The sequence below is a fragment of the Episyrphus balteatus genome, chromosome 1 (assembly GCF_945859705.1).
Source record: "Episyrphus balteatus chromosome 1, idEpiBalt1.1, whole genome shotgun sequence".
Lineage (NCBI taxonomy): Eukaryota > Metazoa > Arthropoda > Insecta > Diptera > Syrphidae > Episyrphus > Episyrphus balteatus.
In genome coordinates, this window is record NC_079134.1 from 12752435 (window position 1) to 12772126 (window position 19692).

Sequence of the window (19692 nt, forward strand, 5' to 3'; positions counted from 1 at the left end):
TGTCGACATTTTTGTGATACCTATCGATGCTTCCTGCCCACCGTGCACACTGGTGGCTGTTCGGGGGGCAATTATAGATCTCCACTGGTGTTTTGAGGTTTTTCGCAAGTTTCTTGATTTAACATTGTGTAGCTTGTAGTTAGTCTACCGTTAAGTGTGATATACCAAATGAAAGGTAATTGTATCAGGAGTAATTGTATCATAAAAGTTTAATAACATTTCTATCTGCTCTTGGTCAAAAGTTATAACCTGTTGAATTCTAAAATTTTATTTTACTGATATCTCAAAATTGTGTTTACTTCGCACACATACAGTCGTAGCCATGGTCTATCATTACTCCATATACTTTATTCTTGTATCTATTAAATAAAAAAAGATAAAAATAAAAAACGATGAAAATCGGTTAAAAACGGTAAAAAACGTGTTTTTTAAAAACTTGTTTCTTCCGTTATTCAGTCAAAACTCACTAAAAGATTGCAAGATTTGCACATGTATGCATACATGTGTTATAAGTTTGAGATTTTTTGAACGCTCCAAAAAAAAGCTAAAAATCAAAAATTACCCAAAAATACCCCACTTTTTTGTGGTGGCTGCCATGGTTCATCGATTTATAAGACGTTATCACGTCTATTATTTGGTGGTTATGAACAACTCGAAAAAACTCGCCAAAATATGTGAATAACTGCTGCAGGAAAGCAATGAAAATAACAGAAAATAGCTTAAAGCTTTACAAAATTTGGAAAATATAAGCTTCACCCAGTTTCTTTCATATAGACTTTTTTATCCTTGGTTCGTATCCAAAAAGTAAACTTTTTGCCAAGTTTCATGAGGGTACAATTTTTTTTAAATGCCTATTTTACATGTACTAGTCTTATATTCAGAAAAAAATCAGTTTAAATGCTAATTTCATTTCTTCATTTTTTTTTTAATGAACCAAAAACGTACCCTTTAGTTGCTGTTTTTATAATTCCAAGGTAAAAAGGGAAACCAAAAGTCTACATAGAAATGCAATATAAAACAAAAAATCAGCTGCCACTTCAAAAAACAACCTTCAATCATTTCAATTCCAATTTGTTCCAATTCATTTCTCTTTAATTTCCTCTTTTCTGTAAATATTTAATACATTTTTTCTCAAAACACATTCATTCATTCATTCATCAAATTCATTGCTGAGGTAAACAAACTTTAAAAAAAAAAATTACAAAAAAAAGTACCCTAAGCTCTCAGCTTTCATTCCATAAACACTACACAAAACACAAGTAAAGCCTAGAATAAGAAATAGAAATATTACAAAAAAAAAAAAACATCCCTCAATTCCCCTTTTTTTTCAAACCACCTAAGAAAGCTAATAAATATACCTAAACTTGCATCGGTTTGTATTTGTATACCTAATTTTTTTTTTTATTATAAATGATAACGCTGAGAAACTTAAGAAACAAAAAATAAAAAAAAAAATAATTTCTATATATTTTTTTGCAAAGAAAGCTTTGTGATACTTGAGGTTCTCTGTCTGTTATTATAATAATCTTGGATATCAGACACTTTTAAGTAGAGAATATGAAACTTGTGCACACCACGATCGCCGCGGTGACGATCAGTTGACAATTGACTGTCACACAAGTCGGACTTGAAATTGAGTTGAAATTATCACAAAAACTTGAGACTTTAAAGCGACGACGACGATTTAGTAAACGGTCGATAGAATAAGCTAAAGATCATTAAAGTGATCTTTGTCAGCTTAAAGTCTGTTCAAAAGTGAAAAAAAATATGGGTCCTAAAAGGGATCCTTAAGGATTTTCGAAAATTCTTTCGAATATTTCGATATTTCGATCGAAAAAAATTATTTTTGACAGTTTTTTTTAACGAATTAGGTACCGACGGCAATCTCCGTGATGGTGATATTTTGACGGATTTACTTGGAAAACCGACGATTAAATTTGATTGATTTCGAAATTCTTCTTCGAAAACAAAACCGTTGCGTGGGAGTTTGACAATCACAGTGTAAATAGAGTGTTTTCATTTGAATACAAAATTCTGTGACATCAATTTTTTTTTTCACCGAAAACAAAAAAAAAACTAGAATAATATTTCTGAACTTGAGCACGTTATTGTCGAGACATCGTCATCGTCATAGTCTCTCGTTTGGATAAAACCTACATCAATCAATTAGTCAATCAGAAAAACACAGCAAAAACAACAACAAAAAAAGTGCGTTTAGACAGTGCAGTGGAGTGAAGGAGTATTATAGTAAACCGGCAACACAACTGTCATATGGTTACTCTCTCACTATTTTTATGTGATATCATGGAATGGTACTTAAAAGTTTATTGAGAGAGAAAAGATATGGCAATTTATTATGCTATAATAAAAGTTGATGATATTATTACCGATTACGAGCGTGATTTAATTGGATATCAAATTACAAACAAACTGTCAGATTGAGTGGTTTTTATTTTTGTTGAAAGATGCATTGAGTTGGCAGTGCACAGAAATCACCTGTTTTATAATATTTTTTTTGTATATTATTTAGATCATTTGTTATTATTTTTTTGCGGTAGAAATAGGTATTATTACATGCAACTGAATGCTGCTACTGCAAGAGAGAATATATTTTGTTACAGATAAACACGCGTCATTGTTAACATTATGTTAATTTTTTAGTGTTGTTACAGTTTTTCTTATTTTTTTTTTTTTTTTTTTTTGTATTTCATTTTTCATTCTGTGCTAATTTATTAATTTGAACCGACATCTGACCTCTTTTGGCGGGTGGTGGATGGATATGAACATTTTAATATCTGAATCATCTCTTGCAAAGTGTATTTACACTTTTTTAAGATTGACACATATTGTATAGAGTTGTTTAATGGGGGGAAGCTTAAGCTTAAAGTTGTAAAATGTATCTTATATGTATGAGCATGTGGATAAATATCAAAAAACATTGTTTATTTTGGACATCGGAAATACAATTTAAAATGTGTTAAATGCTAAATGGAAACAATGATTTAGCGAATTACCGTCGGCATCGATTTGCTACAAACAAAGTAAAAATAATGGTACATAATTATTAAAGTTCAGCAATTATAATAATAAAACCAGTTAACAAAAAAATAAAAATTTTTTGGACACCAAGTGCCGTTATACTTTTCGTATAGATTTGAGCTCAGAAAACTCGAAAATCTTATCCAAAAAAATATTTATGGATAGGTTTTCGAGATATGATTTTTCAAAGTTTTTTGTCGTTTTTTTTTTTGTCTAGCATACTTAGTATTCGGGCTATATCTTGAGTAATAAACAACTAAATAAGCAACAAACACTGGAATAACTTTTTTGGGTCACTCCAAAAGTTTAAGTGCATTGTATCAAAACACTTTTGCAAAAAAGGAGTTTCTTACTGGCATAAAAAATCTAAATCTTGCGAATCCTCATAGTTTTATAATTTGTATGTGTAGTACACTTTCTGGCAAAGATAACAATATAATATTCGTCAAAATCTATGGATAAGTTCTAAAGATATGATCATTTTTGTAACGATCAATATTTTCGACTTTTTTTGTAATTTTTTGTGTTTTCGTCTATAACTTGAAAAGGAAGCCAAATATGAAAATTTGTATTAAGTAATTTTTTGTAGATAAAATAAAGAGATCAAAAACAGTAGAATTTGAAAGTCCATATTTTATCCAATTTTAGCCGTATTCAATTTTTGTGACCATTATGTTGAAAAATAAAGTATTTTCTTTTTTCCGTTACATGTTCAATATCGTCGGTCTCATGAGAAAACCTCGTAACTCCCAAAATCAAAATTTTACAGGAGAGACGAAAGAGTAAAAAAAAACAACAGAGCAGTTGGGAAGAAACGCGCTGTGCAAAATTTGAATTTAAGTCTATTTAGAGTTTTCGGAATGACCCCAAATTTTTTGGGTTGCTCCGCTGACATATTTTCTAAAGAATGGCATTCAAAAGTCATTTTTGAAAAAAAAAGTGGAGTTACGAGGTTTTCTTATGAGACCGACGATATCTATAAATGCTTAAAGGATAAAAATAGACTATTTAGTCCTTTTATTTTTGGTTTCAATGACAAATTGAACGTTTATAGTAAAGCGGCCTATACACACCACACTTGTGTGCACACCGAAGTGTCATGATCGGTGTGCCGTCTTAGGTGCGGTGTAAACACAAATGTGCGCACAAGTGTGTACACAAGTGTCTTGTATATGGGCCGCTTAAGGTGCTAAGACGTTCTAAATCGTTGAATTTTTGGAACTGATTACAGACCCAACTCCATTCTTGACAAAAAAAAATACCTTTCCGCCAAATTTTGAATAGACTCTTTGGATCATTTATTCCTATTGCAATAGGTAACTCTTTGCAAATATTCAAAAGGGTAACAATTTTTTTAAATACTTATTTTACTTGTACCTACTTTTATCAATAGAGGCCTTTAATGAATAGTTTTTGAAAAATAAACTTTCAAACAAAAAAAAATCGGAAAATTGAATTTTTCGATAAATAATTAAAAATAGCTATATGCCAAGATATTAAGCTTATTACTTTTAGCGTTACTCGACCATTATATTGCCTACAAACAAATATTACCCTGATACTTTATGAGAGAAGATCAATGTATGGCGGTATCGACTTTTTTTTACATTTTACACTTCAAAATGGTGTCTTAAAATTTTGAATGAAATTGACTTGTGCTTTGATCAAATATATGAACTTAAAAAATATTTAAATTTTTGAAAAACGGCAACGCCATATTTTTGCCATTTATTGAATGGTCAACAAAGGTGAACTATTGTAATTGTTTAGTTAGCTATAAATTTGTTTCAAATATTTTGTTTGCAGGTCACTGTGGCGTATGTGTAACTTTTTTATATTGAAATATCTTATTGGTCAATACAAATTGTAAAAATTGTACAATATGGCAAGTAATTTTTTTATTTTTTAGTTACACTTTTTAAGAACCTTTTTGGGTAAAATACCATTATGTGCGACGAACAAACGCACAGACCCACGGACGGTATGACGAAAACTATTTTGTTTAATTTTAAAGTTTTAAAGGGAAAAAATAATATCAGATATTTGATTGTATTATTTTTTTAATATTGGAAATTAAAAAAAAAAAATAGTATAAACCTTCAGATTTATGTCCTTCCTACAACTGATGATCATAGGACTTAATGTATTATTTTATTAATATCAATAATTCTTAGCAATAACAATTTAAAAGCAGTTACGTTCGATTCAGTAGAAGTTTTTTTTTTTTTTCTTTTTGAGGTGGCGCTTATGTGTTGGTTACACAACGATTCTCAATGAATAAACCTACAAGTTAATTTGTACTTAGGTACTTCATCAATTTCTTTTTAGTTGTCTAACCTTCTATGAATTTAAGAACGAAGTAATGTTTGTTTGATTCAAACTTGCAAATAAATTCAATTTACACTTTATTATCTTTTGACATTTGACTTTGTTTTGTAAATGCTTTTTTCAGATAAATTGATTTAATTTTGATTATAACTACTTCTTACGTATTTGAACTTCGTTTTTTGTTAGAAACAATCAAATATTTGTGACCAAGACATGTTTGCTGTAATATTCTTAAATATGATTTCGAGCCAAGTTCTTGACAGAAAAGCCAAAAAATGCAATAAGCTTATTTTTTTAACACTAAGCCTATGTCTCAAAATGTCCCCTTATAATACCAAAAACAAAAACTGTGATAAAGGGATATAAAAATTGATAACTTAAAAGCACCTAAGAATTTATTACTTAATCTATACATATGCGTTCATTCAAATGCTAAACAACCGGCTTTTGTCAATCAATGCGGAATGCAAAGTTATAAATTTTAATGACATATGCCACAATCAACACTGATCCCCTAACATTTTCACTCAGCTAGTACTTAGCAAAAAAAAAAAATAAATTGTAAAAAAAAAAAATGAAACAAGCTTCATTAAAAAATAGCAAAAAATAAACACGTTGCGCTGCGAAGCGAGAGTGACTACATTCGACACTTATTTTCAATTTATTTGAATTACTTAATTTCATTCAGAGATTTTCATTTTTTTATTGCAACGACAGGAAAAGTTTATTCAATTAAATTGAAGCTTCCTAAGCTACCGCATCAATGACCTTGACTTATTTATCCATACACACTTTCAATGTTCATAATAGTCAAAATTTTAAAAACCCATTAGCTTCTGTCTAATTTGTATTTGTTTAAAAATTTTTTTTTTTGTTCTTATTTGTTCTGTGGTGCCTCACAGAGGCAATAAAATAATTAAATTGTCATCACACAAATAAAATACAATCTTCTGTGATTTCAAAAAAAAATTTTACAATGTCAATAATGATAATCTTGTCAAGTGTTAACTTGATACAAATTAATTTTTTTTTATTGGCCTAGCCAACTTAACATTTTGTCTTTTATCAAAATGCAAACAATATATTAATATGAAGAGCACAAGTGATTAGAGCTTTTATTTTATTACCATTTTTGAAGAAGTTAATGTATAAAATGGTAGAAGGGTGTTTCTATTAATTGATTGTGATAAAAGTTGTAAATATTTTTACTTCAATTGGTAGTTGACATTTTATTTGATTTTTATGGCGCCAAGGCTTGAAAAGAAAATATAACTTGCAACATTTTTAAAGCATGCATTTATTCTACATATTCTGCGAATTTGTCGACATATTTGGAGAAAAAATAAGATGTAGAAGTAAACCTACAGTTAATTCAAAACTGTAAACTGATTTAAATTCTCAGCTAAATTTGGGCGTAGGTACCTAATAAGTTCAAAATTTACGGTTAAAAAAAAAAAATCATGTGTGCAATTCACACGTGGTAGAAGTGAAACCTTAAGGATTATTTTTCTTGCAAAAAATAAAAATCGAAAAAATTTACCTTTTTTTATTCTATCACCTTTAAATCCATATTTTGACAACCTTATAAAATAAATAGTAATACATTTTATATCATCTGAAAGCTTATTATTTCACCTTTTATATGACTTTTCAATCATGTTTCTACCATGCCTACAAAAAAAGTAAGAGTTTTTTAAGGCCAACCATCTCGAAATTTAAAACTGAGATTACGGTACTTCCTACACTGGTGGATGGTCATCGGCAACAGATCTCGTAACTTGTAGATCACGTACCGTTATGTTTGATATATCAAATGAAAGTTAATACTATCAACATGCGTATTAAATTTAAATAAAATTGTCATGTGCCCTAGATTAAAAGATATAACGTGTTTAGAAATAGAACATGTTTTTACCGTTATCTGAGGATTTTGAATATAAAATTTAATGAATTGCACAATTATAGCTTATTTAATCTACAGTAAAAATTTCATTCATCTATCTATTAAAACAAAAAAGTTATAATCGATTGATTTTTCGTGTCGCTTTTTCGTTTCATCTTGTTTCAAATCACTACGATACTAAAGAAGTTTTCACTTAAAAAAAAATATTTAATTATTAAAACCGGCGACGAACAGTTAAAACTTGGTTAAAAAGCATTTCATAGGCCGGGTATAGCAAGCTTGTGCCTAGAAAAAATACATACTGACATTTAAACAGAAAACGGTTATTAATTGAATGAGATTTAATTCAATCTATTTTTAATTTGAGAACTCTTAAATAAATAAGTTCCTTTTATTTCTAATTGTAATAATGTCTTTTTGTCAACAATGTTTTTTTTTAAAATGGACGAGCTATTTAATGAAATATATTTTTTTTCGCAACATTAATTCAAAATGGTGGATTGTGTGCATTTTCGAAGTTGTAATATTGCAGTTTTAATAAGAGTCAATATTGAAACAACATGTGCCAATTTAGAACGAACACACGCTTTGAAGCCAAAAATTTTCTTTCTGATATTTAGTGCCGACAAAATTTACTAAAGACATTTTTTTTAACTTTAAAAAACTTGAAATCGCCATAGATTACAAGACTCGGTATTTTGTTTTTTTTTTTTCAATCTCTGCACTTTTGAGATTATTGATAGGTTCTGTGATCGAAACCAAAAAGAATACATTTTTAAATTTGACTAAGTTATAATATGTCCATTAGGGTGGGTCGAAAAAATCGAAATTCGTTTTTTTGATTTGGTACTTCGAAAACTCGATTGCTAGACACCTCTAGAATATACTCACCAAATATGAGCTCTTTATCTTAATGGGAAGGTCCTCCGCTTTTCAATTTTCAATTTTTTTTGAGAACAAGGACTTTTTTGTAGAACATTTAAGCCCCTACAATAATCAATCTTACTAATTTAATAATAATGACTTTGCAGTGAATTAGAAAATTTTGAAAAGTAAAATTTAACTTTGACCTCGAATATCTTTCAAATGGTTAGATTAATATAAAAAGTTATCAAGACCTTTTTTGTGGAACAATCTGTTTCCTACAAGAATATGTCATGCGCGTTTGATTATTATAATTTTTCAATTTGTTACAAAATTAAGAACAAAAAACGAATTTTTAAAGATTTTCTCGATTTTTGGACCTCAAATATCTACTAAACGGTTAGATAATTCAAAAAAGTGTATTTAACGTTTTTTGGAGAGCGTTCAATTTTCTACAAGAATATGTAAAAAAATTGGCTGAAAAGTCAATTAATAAAAATTTTTTTTTGTAGAAGCTTGATGTAAAAATGTAAAATTGAAAAGCGGAGGACTTCCCCATTAAGATAAAGAGCTCATATTTGTCGAGTATATTCTAAAGGTGTCTAGCAATCGAGTTTTCGTAGTACCAAATCAAAAAAAAGAATTTCGATTTTTTTTTACCCACCCTAATGTCCATCTGGACAAACTTTTCTTTTATTTTAAAACTTTTTTCCAAAAAATTGGTTTTTTAAAAAATGGCTATAACGATTTTGAAATTTTTTTTTCTAAAAATGCATGTTAATATATCAATCAAAACTGCATACTTGTTTTGGAGGACAATTTAATTTCAGATTTTATTTTTTTTTAAGAATTTTAATTTTTTTCCAAATTTCTATATAAAAAGTCTCAAAAATTTAAGCAACTTTAACTCTAAGAGCAAGTTCGTGCGACCCAGTCGTGCATTTTATTTTTTAATGCAAAAATGATTTTTCTCGCTTAATTCTAACATAGGAGAACTTTGCTCTTTTTTTAAGATATATATTTGTTTAGATTTTACTACTTATTGCAAAGCATTGCTATTTTCGTCAAATAAACTCTCAAGATTTTACTTGCCATATAGGTACCTAGTAGGTACTACCATAGCCGTATTTAGGGGGGGGGGGTATGTTGTTTAACCCCCCCCTGAAATTTTTTTTCAGAAAATCAAAAGATATACCTAGTATAAACAATAGAATGTTTCAAAATAAAATATTTTTCTTTCGTTCAAAGTTATATCGAAAATATTGTTAGAAACGACGAAAAAAATACTGTAAAAGTAATGGCCCTTAATATTAATATTAAGTACTGCCTCATCGAAAATTTCTATTTCCCATATAAATCACATGGCAAAGATTGTGTTTTTGAGTTTGGAATTTTATAACTCTTAAAAATTCAATACAAGAAAATGATTAAATCTAGTCTTTTTGATGAAGCATTAAAAGTTATAAAATTTCAAATTCAAAAACACAATCTTTCCCATGTACATACATAAATCATATGGGAAATAGAAATTTGCGATGCGGCAATACTTAATATTAAGGGCTGTAACTTTAACAGTATTTTTTTTTCGTCGTTTCCAACAATATTTTCGATATAACTTTGAACGAAAAAAAATATTTTTTTTTTTAATCAGTCTAATAAACCAATACAAGTCTAATATGTGCAGCACTAAATCGTTTGTTTGTGTATTTTAGTAATTTTATTACCTATCTGAAAATCTCCCTTAAAGTCTCTACCAATATTGTATCCTTAAAGAAGCTGTCGATGAAATTTTTATAAGGGAAAACAAAAAATTTGTGGTCCGTTACAACGTTTGGTTTTTTCCTTTTTGATCATATAATAAAGCACCATGTGATCAGCTTAAAATGATCCTTTAAATAAGATAAGTATTTCTACAAGGTTTACGGTGCCGAGACTAAACTATACTTTTTCAAAGGGTTGCTGAACTCGAATCCGAAGACAGAAATATTAGATCACATCTCGTTTTTGAAATATTACCGTTAAATCTATTTAAATCTTTCCGACATCTTTTCTACTGTCCGAGATATCTTCAGTTGCTTGTTACAAACTTTTGTTCCAGTGTATAAACGAAAATAAATGTATTCTTTTATTCAGAGAGTATAGTACCTATGTAAAACATTTCGTTATAAGTATTTGTAGCTTTCTATTATCAAATTGTTTCAAATAAGAAAATTAAACAATTTAAATTTATAGTTTAATTTCAAAGTGAAGTACTTAGCTCATGCCAAACAACTTGGATTATTAAAAAAATTTTTTTTAAGTATTCCCGATTTAATTTAGAACTTAATTGAAATAATAGAATAAATCAATTTTTTGCTACAAAATTTCAGTACGAGAAATATTTCATTTTCCAATGTTTTTATATTTAAAATTGTACGAGCTAATTTTTTGTATAGGTAAAGCCTAAGAATGGTTCAAATTCATTTCTTAAAAAAAAAAAAATTTCTTGCTCGCTAACGCTCGCAATTTATTTAAAACAACTTATCACTCTTTGTACCAATTTAAACTAGAGATGCCGCCGAATATTCGGCCATTTTATATTCGGTACATTTTTAAATTCTTCTACGGTAAGCAGAGCTTTTTTAAACTTTTAACTACGAATTTCCCTCCTAAAAAATACTTAAAAAGGATATTGTCAAGTTTTTCGCTTCGACACAGTTCTAATGACCATTTGCTTTAGCGGAATTAAGAATCGACTGCAGTTACATATACATAGATTAGATATAGATATGATAAAAAAGTTTTGTGATTTCTAAAAAAAATTTTGTTTTTGAAAATGTAGATCTCTTTGTTGAAATTATTTACTATTGAACTTTCACCACTCAACCGACAAGCAGTTTGTAATGATTCCATAATGAAAACTCATAATTTTTCCTTATACAACAAAATATGCGTGACATCAAGTGAGACCATTTTTATAGCCCTTTCCATATAGAACAAAATATAAAAAAGCAACACCATGTGATAATAAAAAACAAAATCAAAAACAAAAAAATCTAACAAAAGAAAAAAACCCACAACAAAAGTGCCAAAGTTATAGAACATAACTAAATGCGAATATACCATACTACACCAGCTTCTAGCACCATACATTAACAATTCTCTTATAGTAATAAATAATTTCTAAACAATAACACCATGGATAACTCTAACTCTGCCACCAGTAACAACAACAAGTCACCATCAGTTGGTTTAGGTAACTCCAACCAGAAACCACCACAACAGCCACCAACAACTCTAAACTTACGCCAAAGTCTACTTCTCGAAAATCAGTCAGACAGTTTGGATGGCGGCGGCGTTGACGATCAAGCCCAACTTTTACGCACCCCCTCGTCTAGGACTAAAAAATTCATAATAATTCCATCAACACCGCCAATTTTAAAACACCAACAGCAGCCCCAATTTCCTGCTGCTGCACCAAGTGAGCAACAACTGCACCATCATCAAGAAAGCTGTGGTCTCGGCAGGCCCATTAGCGACGATTTGTCGGTAGCAACACCTAGCAGCACCACCAACCCCATCAAACTTAATACTGCGATCGCTATGCAACATCAAAGCAGTGGAATCTCAGCAGCTAGCAATGGAACTGCCAATGGCAATGCCTCAAATAACAGCACTTGCACTTGCACCAGTCCAACAATTGCTTCAATCAAGTCGTCATCGAGTCTCGGTGCTGATTTGAGGCTTAAAACGAACCGCAATAGCAGCATGAGATCGGTTGTGTCAGGTGAGTGTTATAGTCTGATTTGTTGTATGCGGGTGACAGTGTGATAATTTGCTATTAAAGTGACAGCATTAGTTTAAAGCCGCGACTAATTCAATTGCATAACACTCTGGGGGGTTATTATAGTTTTTTTTGTGTGATCATTGATCGTGCGAAAAGTTGCAATCGTTTAAGAAGGGGAGTGAAGTAGGGGTCTGCTATTTTGTATAGCATTGATTGTTTTAAGACACGCTCTTGTTTGGTTTGGGGCAGTGATTCTATTAGCACGAAGCTTTAGCAGACTATTTGCGTGGGCATAAATATCCTCTAGTGTGATTTTTGCATGACTTTTTTGATTGTTATAAATCATTTTTTGCAAACTCTCAAGTAACTCAACAAGTTTAAGTATTTTAATCTGAGGTATTTTCAATTTCAAATTGGGGTCTGTGGCTAAACTACCCACACACAAAATTTGTTAAAGAAATTTGTGCTTGTATATTCCAGATCAAGTACTTCAGATGTGACGTGTGTTTTTTTTTTTTTTTTTCTTTCTGGTAAAAAGAATCCCCCTAATTTAAGAACCGTGTCAAAGAATTATTTTATGCAACAATCCGTGAAGTCCAAGTTTATCTTGAAAAGTTTTCCTTGTTTGTTTGTTTGTTTAAATTACTAGTACACAGGGCCGGACCTTGCAATCACAAACAGTGCTCTGGTATGTACATAGGTATCTATAACTGCACCATGAAAAACTCATTTCGGGGACAATGTGATCGGATAGGGGTTGGTTATAATTTTTTAATTGCTCTATAGACTAATAGGACAAGTATTGGTTTCGCGTTTTTAATCAAAACCAGTATTACGATGATGGAGAAATCCGAAAAAGGGGATTTTCGTAATAATTGGCCTGTTCGTCTTTCTGTAAAATATAATATTTTCCAGGTATTGCAATTTTCTCGAAAACAGCTTTGAGGATTGCGATTAAATATGAAGCGAAAAGAACTTTAAATGATTCTAATAAAAATGCAATTTTAGTTTTTCTCAGATAAAATCGTGTAATGTCAATATGGCATTTGGGGGTATTAAAAAAAATGCCTTCTACACTTTTTTCGTTTATCTAACCGTTTAATAGATATTTGAGGTAGAAAAATCGAGAAAATCTTTAAAAATTATTTTTTTGTTCTTAGTTTTGTAACAAATTGAAAAATTATAATAGGTAATCAACCGCGCAAGACTTATTCTTGTAGGAAATTCATTGCTTCACAAAAAAGGTCTTGTTAACTTTTTTCATTAATAAAACCATTCTTAAGATATTTGAGGTCAAAGTTAAAAGAAATTAGGTGTAAAAAATTTTTTTTACTTTTCAAAATTTTCTAATTTACTGAAAGTTCATTACTTTCAAGTTAGCAAGATGTATTTTTATAGAGGCTTGAACGTTCTACAAAAAATTCCTTGGCATCAAATTGAATGCTTTGACCGTTTAGAAGATATTCGTATCCAATTCGCAATGCATACGGGTCATAAGAAAACTATTGAAATCAGTGGCCATTGGTTTGGTAACGAATAACTTCTAAACGGTCAAAGCAATCAATTTGATGTCGATGAATTTTTTGTAGAACGTTCAAGCGTCTATAAGAATACATCTTGCTAACTTGATAGTAATGAACTTTCAGTAAATTAGAAAATTTTGAAAAGTAAAAAAAGTTTTTATAATTTCTTTTAACTTTTACCTCAAATATCTTTAGAATGGTTAGATTAATGAAAAAAGTTACAAGCCCTTTTTTGTGAAGCAATGAATTTCCTAGAAGAATAAGTCTTGCGCGTTTAATTATTATAATTTTTCAATTTGTTACAAAATTAAGAACAAAAAACGAATTTATAAAGATTTTCTCGATTTTTTGGACCTCAAATATCTATTAAACAGTTAGATAAACGAAAAAAGAAAGGCCTTTTTTCTAGCGCGTTCAATTGCCTACACGAATATCAAAAGAAATTTGCTAAAAAGTCAATTAATACAAAAATGATTTTTGTTTAGTAGAAGCTTGATGTAAAAATGGAAAATTGCAAAGCGGAGGACCTTCCCATTAATATAAAGAGCTCATATTTGGTGTGTATATTCTAGAGGTGTCTAGCAATCGATTTTTCGGAGTACCAAATCAAAAAAAAAAAATTTAGATTTTTTGACCCACCCTAATGTATATATGTAAATATAAAATAAAAATAAAAATATATTAAAAAATTTTAGTTACGTATTTATATATATTTTTTTATTTTATTTTAATTTAAAAAATGTTTAATTTTTTACAACATTTAATTATTTTATATTGCGACGCGTTGCGGTTTTAAAAAACCACCATCGGGCTCGATTCAGCGACTTTGGTTGTTGGGTTGCCAAGATTTATTTGTTTTCAGTGTTTGCCGTGGTCTATGTTGAATTATTATAATTGTTGTTTGTGATTTATATATTTGTCTTGTTTAAACTGGGTTTGTTGTTTGCCTGTTTTGGTACTTAATAGCTGTATTAAATAGTGTGTTAGTTTTTATTGTTAGTTTGTCGCTAACAAGACAAAATACTAAACGACAAACTAACAATAACTAACACACTATTTTATACAGGTATTAAGTATCAGAAAAATAATTTAAAAAAATCGCAGCCATATATTTTGTGAGTTATGGGCATACGAATCGAAAAAATGGCCACCCTATGACGGTTTTTCATGTGCCGTGACTACAAATCTTAAGTTTTCTCAATTTTTTCTTTTGCTACGGAACCTCGAATAACCCTGCTACCAAATGCATTCAAAAATTCTAACTCAGCTGCATCAGTTTAAAAGCCAATATCAATTTTTTGCCCAACTAAATACTAAAAGAAATTACATGACCCTAATTCAATGAACCGCAGTATAAAAAAAATGCACTACGATGTTTCAGCAAGTTACCTTAAAAGTTGGTGAGTTCAATTCTCTTCAAAATGGCATAACATTATTTAGAATATTCCATAAATAACAGAGATACAATTTTTTTTCTTAAGAAATCCGACTTTTTTTATTAGGTAATTTTTCCATATTTTTTAATTTTTGTACCCTTTCCGAACTGAATTTGTATTTTTAAAAGTAGAAAAGTTTAAAAGATAAAAGAAGTTTATTTAAAACTCTTAAAGAAATAGTTGGTAGACTACGTTTTAGCAAAGGTTTATAAATGAAAAAAGTAGAAAAACCTATCCTTTCGGTCTTTAGACCGGATATGGCGACCGTAAAACACTGCGTACGAATGAATAGGTATTTGCTAGAAAATATTTCTTTAAAATTTTGTTAAGGTTAATTACACTGTGTTACAAAATAAAAATCATGTTAATTACTTGTGATGTGACCTAGCAGCGTTTGTAGGTATTACTGAGTACATCATATTTCGGCACTTGAAACTTTTAATATACCCTCAAAATTTCAAGTTATCGTCAAAAACGTTTTGCTATGTGTATGTTTTCACATTTCAACGATTTTTTACTCGGTCATTTTGCGGCAAATTTCAGATTTTTTTACACTTCTAAACAGTTTTACTTGCGTTCATTTATCAATTGCTCGGTTATCTTTGATGATAAAGAGTTGATTTTTTTCTGTAAAATGCAGGTAATAAAGAGAGCTATACAAAATTATGTTAGATAAATGTTCATCATAATATAAGCTTTTTTCGAAATAAAAACGAAAATTAATTTTTTTAACAACTAGAATTTGACTTTAACTGGCTGCCATTTTGTAGTAACTCACTTTAATACAATATAATTACATACAACGATAGAAAATATTATAAGAAAGAGAATGTATGTTTATTTTTTTGGTCTACGACAAACTGGAGCAAAGATATTAGCTTAGAAGTAAAATACCCCAATTTTTGTGAATAACTCCGCTAAAAATAATGATCACGTGGTTAGAAATTGGGTTTAAGCCTTTTAAATATACCCCTATCGATCCATAAAATAAAAACTGACAGTGCCTCTGTGCGCAAGGTTAAGAACTTTTTTCCGACGCTTTGACTGAAGTACCAAATTGGGTGTATATTTTATGGACTGAATCTCAACATTTTTCCCCGTTTTTTTAGGATTCTGAGACCGTTTTAAAGTAAATTTTGTGTTTTGAAAAAAAAAAAAAATGTTTATACCTAAACAGTTTTATTGTTCTATTTATGCTGAAGCAAATAAGTTTTTACTCATGAAAATCAATTTGAAATTGTGGAAGTTATGATTTCTTTACTCGAGAAAGATATTTCAAACTCCCATTCAGAGGAAATTGATTTGGTTCAAAAGCTATTTTCGTTTCAGGGCAGTGTTATTTAAATTGCTCTAACTTTACTTTAATTAACTGAAAGACTTTAGATTTTTTACTCAATTATGCCTTTTTATACAGTATATACGCTTTGCCAATCACAAGGATGCTGTAAAAAGTTATGCGCCCGAATTTGTTTTTCACTCGGTATAACTACATATTTGGAATTGTTGTGATGTACTTATTTTGAACTAATCTAGTTTATGACAATCCTATAAAGCATGGTCTTGAAAGCAAAAAGCAACTGGAAACATCCATTCATTGTTTTCATATGGATAACATTCTAGGTATCAGTTTCTGTTGGTTATAGAGAAGGGCTTGAAGTGAAACCACAAATCTAACAAATATTTTTCTCTACAGACCATGTCTTCTATTCAAAGGTGTAAACATTTTTAGCTAACATTTTATATTTATAAACCAGATCAAATGTTAATATCAATCACGTGCCTTCAAAAATCTCCTTACATAATAATTTAGCAAAATTTTGATTAATATACCGCTCCAAAATGATTAATAGTCAAATTGAAATGATAAGAAATATATTTAAGTACCTACTGTGTAAGTGACAGGTTATCACTTATAAATACCGCATCTGTCAATCAACTCTTACTTAAATACCATTATTTTTTATAGTTCTGTTTGTTTTCGTCGTCGTCGTCGTTTAAAATTTACAACAACCTTTTTTTGATTAAGTGAACGATTGTAATGGCAAAATGCATGTCTATTTTGTATCTCATAAATCCATCATATCGATAACATCTTTATTTATCATTGTAATTTTTTGCTTTCAGCTTATTCTCCCGATGCAGATCATCATCAAGACTCCCCCACATCATTGTTGCGCCCTTCAACAAGTGGCAAACAGCTTAGTACAAGTTCCTACACATACGCTGACAGTGCTGCCAGTCAGATATACTCTGACGTCACTTCAGTCAGATCGTTAGCGTCGATCGGTATTGGATCAACTGACGGCCGCAAATTGGTAATTCGAAGAGTTCCCAATACACCGAACGAATTGTTTAGCATAGTAAATCCACCATCTCCACCGTAAGTATTTGTTACATTCAATCAAACAGCAAAAAAAGATAGATTGCAAATAATTCTTATCTCTGTGCAAATAAATACAAAAAAAAACTTTATCATTATCTCTAAACTTTTTAAACGATCATCATTAAGCAATTTTAGTTGGGGCTTTGCTTCGGGGAAATAGGCAATTATTTGTGCGCATCTTTAAATCAAGCGAAGCATCATCACGTTTAGGTGAAGCCATGTGACTTTTATAAAACCTGCCTCTCTAGGTTCTGTGTGTCTCTAATTACCTCAAGGATTGTATAATTCTTTTTTTTTTTACTTTTGACATTCGACGAATGCCTCGTTTGCGAATTCTCAGATTGCAGTCCAATGGATGCATGATGCATCTATTTTATCCATAGGAAGGTATTGTTTTTCAAACAAAGTTGCTTTCATAAGCTCTGGGCATTGGGCATAGCCTAAATTGGGATGATGGCCTTGCATAGAGAGATAAAACAGGGAATTACTCAATCCATCCGTTCTGTACTAATATGTATAATCCATCGTGTCATATAAATATTGTTTAATTGCTTAGCTTAGGTAATCAACAAGTTAGTCTTTGCAATATAAAACTTTTAACTAGCAGATGACTAGGAATTTTTTTTTTGCTAATCACGAGCTTTCGAAATAGAAACAAAAATAATGATTCCGCAAAATATGGCCTAATTAAACGTGTCTGGACAGCAGTGTTTTAATTTTAACTCAAATTATGACTTACGTGAGTCGAGCTTCGTTTAGGAAGAGGACATTTATAAATTGTTAGTAGGTTTTTTATAAAAACTTATTATATGAACTTTGGCTGGAGAAGGAATTAAATTTCAACTGGAATGTCAATGACAAAAATGCGGCTTTGATCAAAAGCACATTTCGCTTGATGATAATCCCTTATGAAATAGGTTTCTTGTACAAGCTTCTACGTTTATTTCATAATGATAGCACTTTGCTTGAACTACAACCTCAAATGTGCAGTTTCATTTAATTACCTACTCTTAAATTTTTATTAAATTGTTATTTTTTTAATCATAGTGGAATGTAACTACGCTTTAATGTTAACCACAATACGACCAAAAACAGGATTTGAGAAAGGATCTTGATTCACACAAGTATTTAAGTTCGGAAGGTAAATTTCGGTACGACTTTAACCGAATCAAACGATCTCATGCTACTATTTTCCGACCACATAAGAGTCGATTTCAACATATCTTCGTCGGAACAAAGTTGGTAACGAGCTAGAAACCTCTTAAATGGTATACTTACAAAGTGAGTGAACTTAAGTCCATAATGGATTTATGTCCCAATGAGGTGGGTCAATTAAATTGGGACACAAGTTCGTAATTTTTTGTTGAAAAGTTGGACATAACTCTATAATCATTCTAGCTCTTAAAAAAAAAGAAACAAAACTTTCAAGTTACATTGGAAGATTTTTAAAGATTAATAATGCGCATAAACATTAAGATGCTCTCTTTTTTGGTTTATAGATTGTCAGTGTCACGTCATTTTTTGGTATTGATGTTTCGCTTTCAAAAGCTGTAATAATGCAGCGAAGCGGCAAATCACATTTGTCTCTATCTTCCTTCGTTTAAGCATTCTTTTTCAAAGTCAAATCAGCACTAGCTCTAACTACACCGGCACACAAAATAAAAAAAGTGTCATGTACCAGGAACCAGACCTATCTTTCTATATGTTTTTGGGCACGCTGAATCCGAATTTCAAGTCCGTTTGGCCCGGTCACCCTCCAGTTTAAGATCCAGATCCAGATAGGTCTGGTTCCTGGTATATGACACTTTTTTTATTTTGTGTGCCGGTGCTATTATTGGATTGGAGGCTTTCTTAAGGGCGACACTAGTCGTCAAATTATTGAATTAAACGTCAAAAAGTGAAATCAGAACCAGGGCCCCTGTTTTGTAACTTTTATAACTGGCGATAAAATGTTTCAGTGACTTTAAATTCCATTTTATCTCATTGAAATAAATGAAATTTCATTCAAAATCTTAATTTCTTAGTTCAGAAATTTTGAATTTGAAAGAAATTTTGCTTTATTTATGGAAGAAAATGGATTTTAGAGACGTAAAAAAACATTTATCGCCGGTGGTAAAGTTAAAGAACAACTCTTGGTTCACTAGTCGAGTGCTTTACCATCAGAGTTGAAAATTATGGAAGAAGAAAATCTTAAAATTTGCACACAGTATTAAGACGGAATCTTTTCATTTTAAGTCGGTTTAAGATGAAAATTCTTATTAAAATGAAATGAAGTTCACCTTAAATTTAACAGAATTTAAGCGGATTCCACTTATTTTAAGCGGAAATCCAATTGTTTTACGAAAGTGGAATTTAAAGTGGGCATCATTTGATTTTAAGGTGCCCTTTTTTTCCGTGTAGGTACAAATATAGCAGTCACACAGAGATAGCAAAAAAACAAATGGAAAATG

General features: G+C 30.2%; 1 protein-coding gene across 2 annotated transcripts in view; it reads left to right on the plus strand.

The window, feature by feature from the left end:
* The first annotated feature begins 10976 nt into the window (after window positions 1-10976).
* LOC129921297 (sodium- and chloride-dependent GABA transporter ine) overlaps window positions 10977-19692 on the plus strand; it is a 28524-nt gene continuing 19808 nt past the window's right edge. The window contains exons 1-2 of one of the 2 annotated variants that reach the window (XM_056003058.1): window positions 10977-11900; window positions 16984-17239. In XM_056003058.1, coding sequence (XP_055859033.1) covers window positions 11312-11900; window positions 16984-17239 — 845 coding nt within the window. In that variant the 5' untranslated portion in view covers window positions 10977-11311. The remainder of the gene's footprint in view (window positions 11901-16983; window positions 17240-19692) is intronic. The other variant, XM_056003059.1, reaches the window with a different exon arrangement.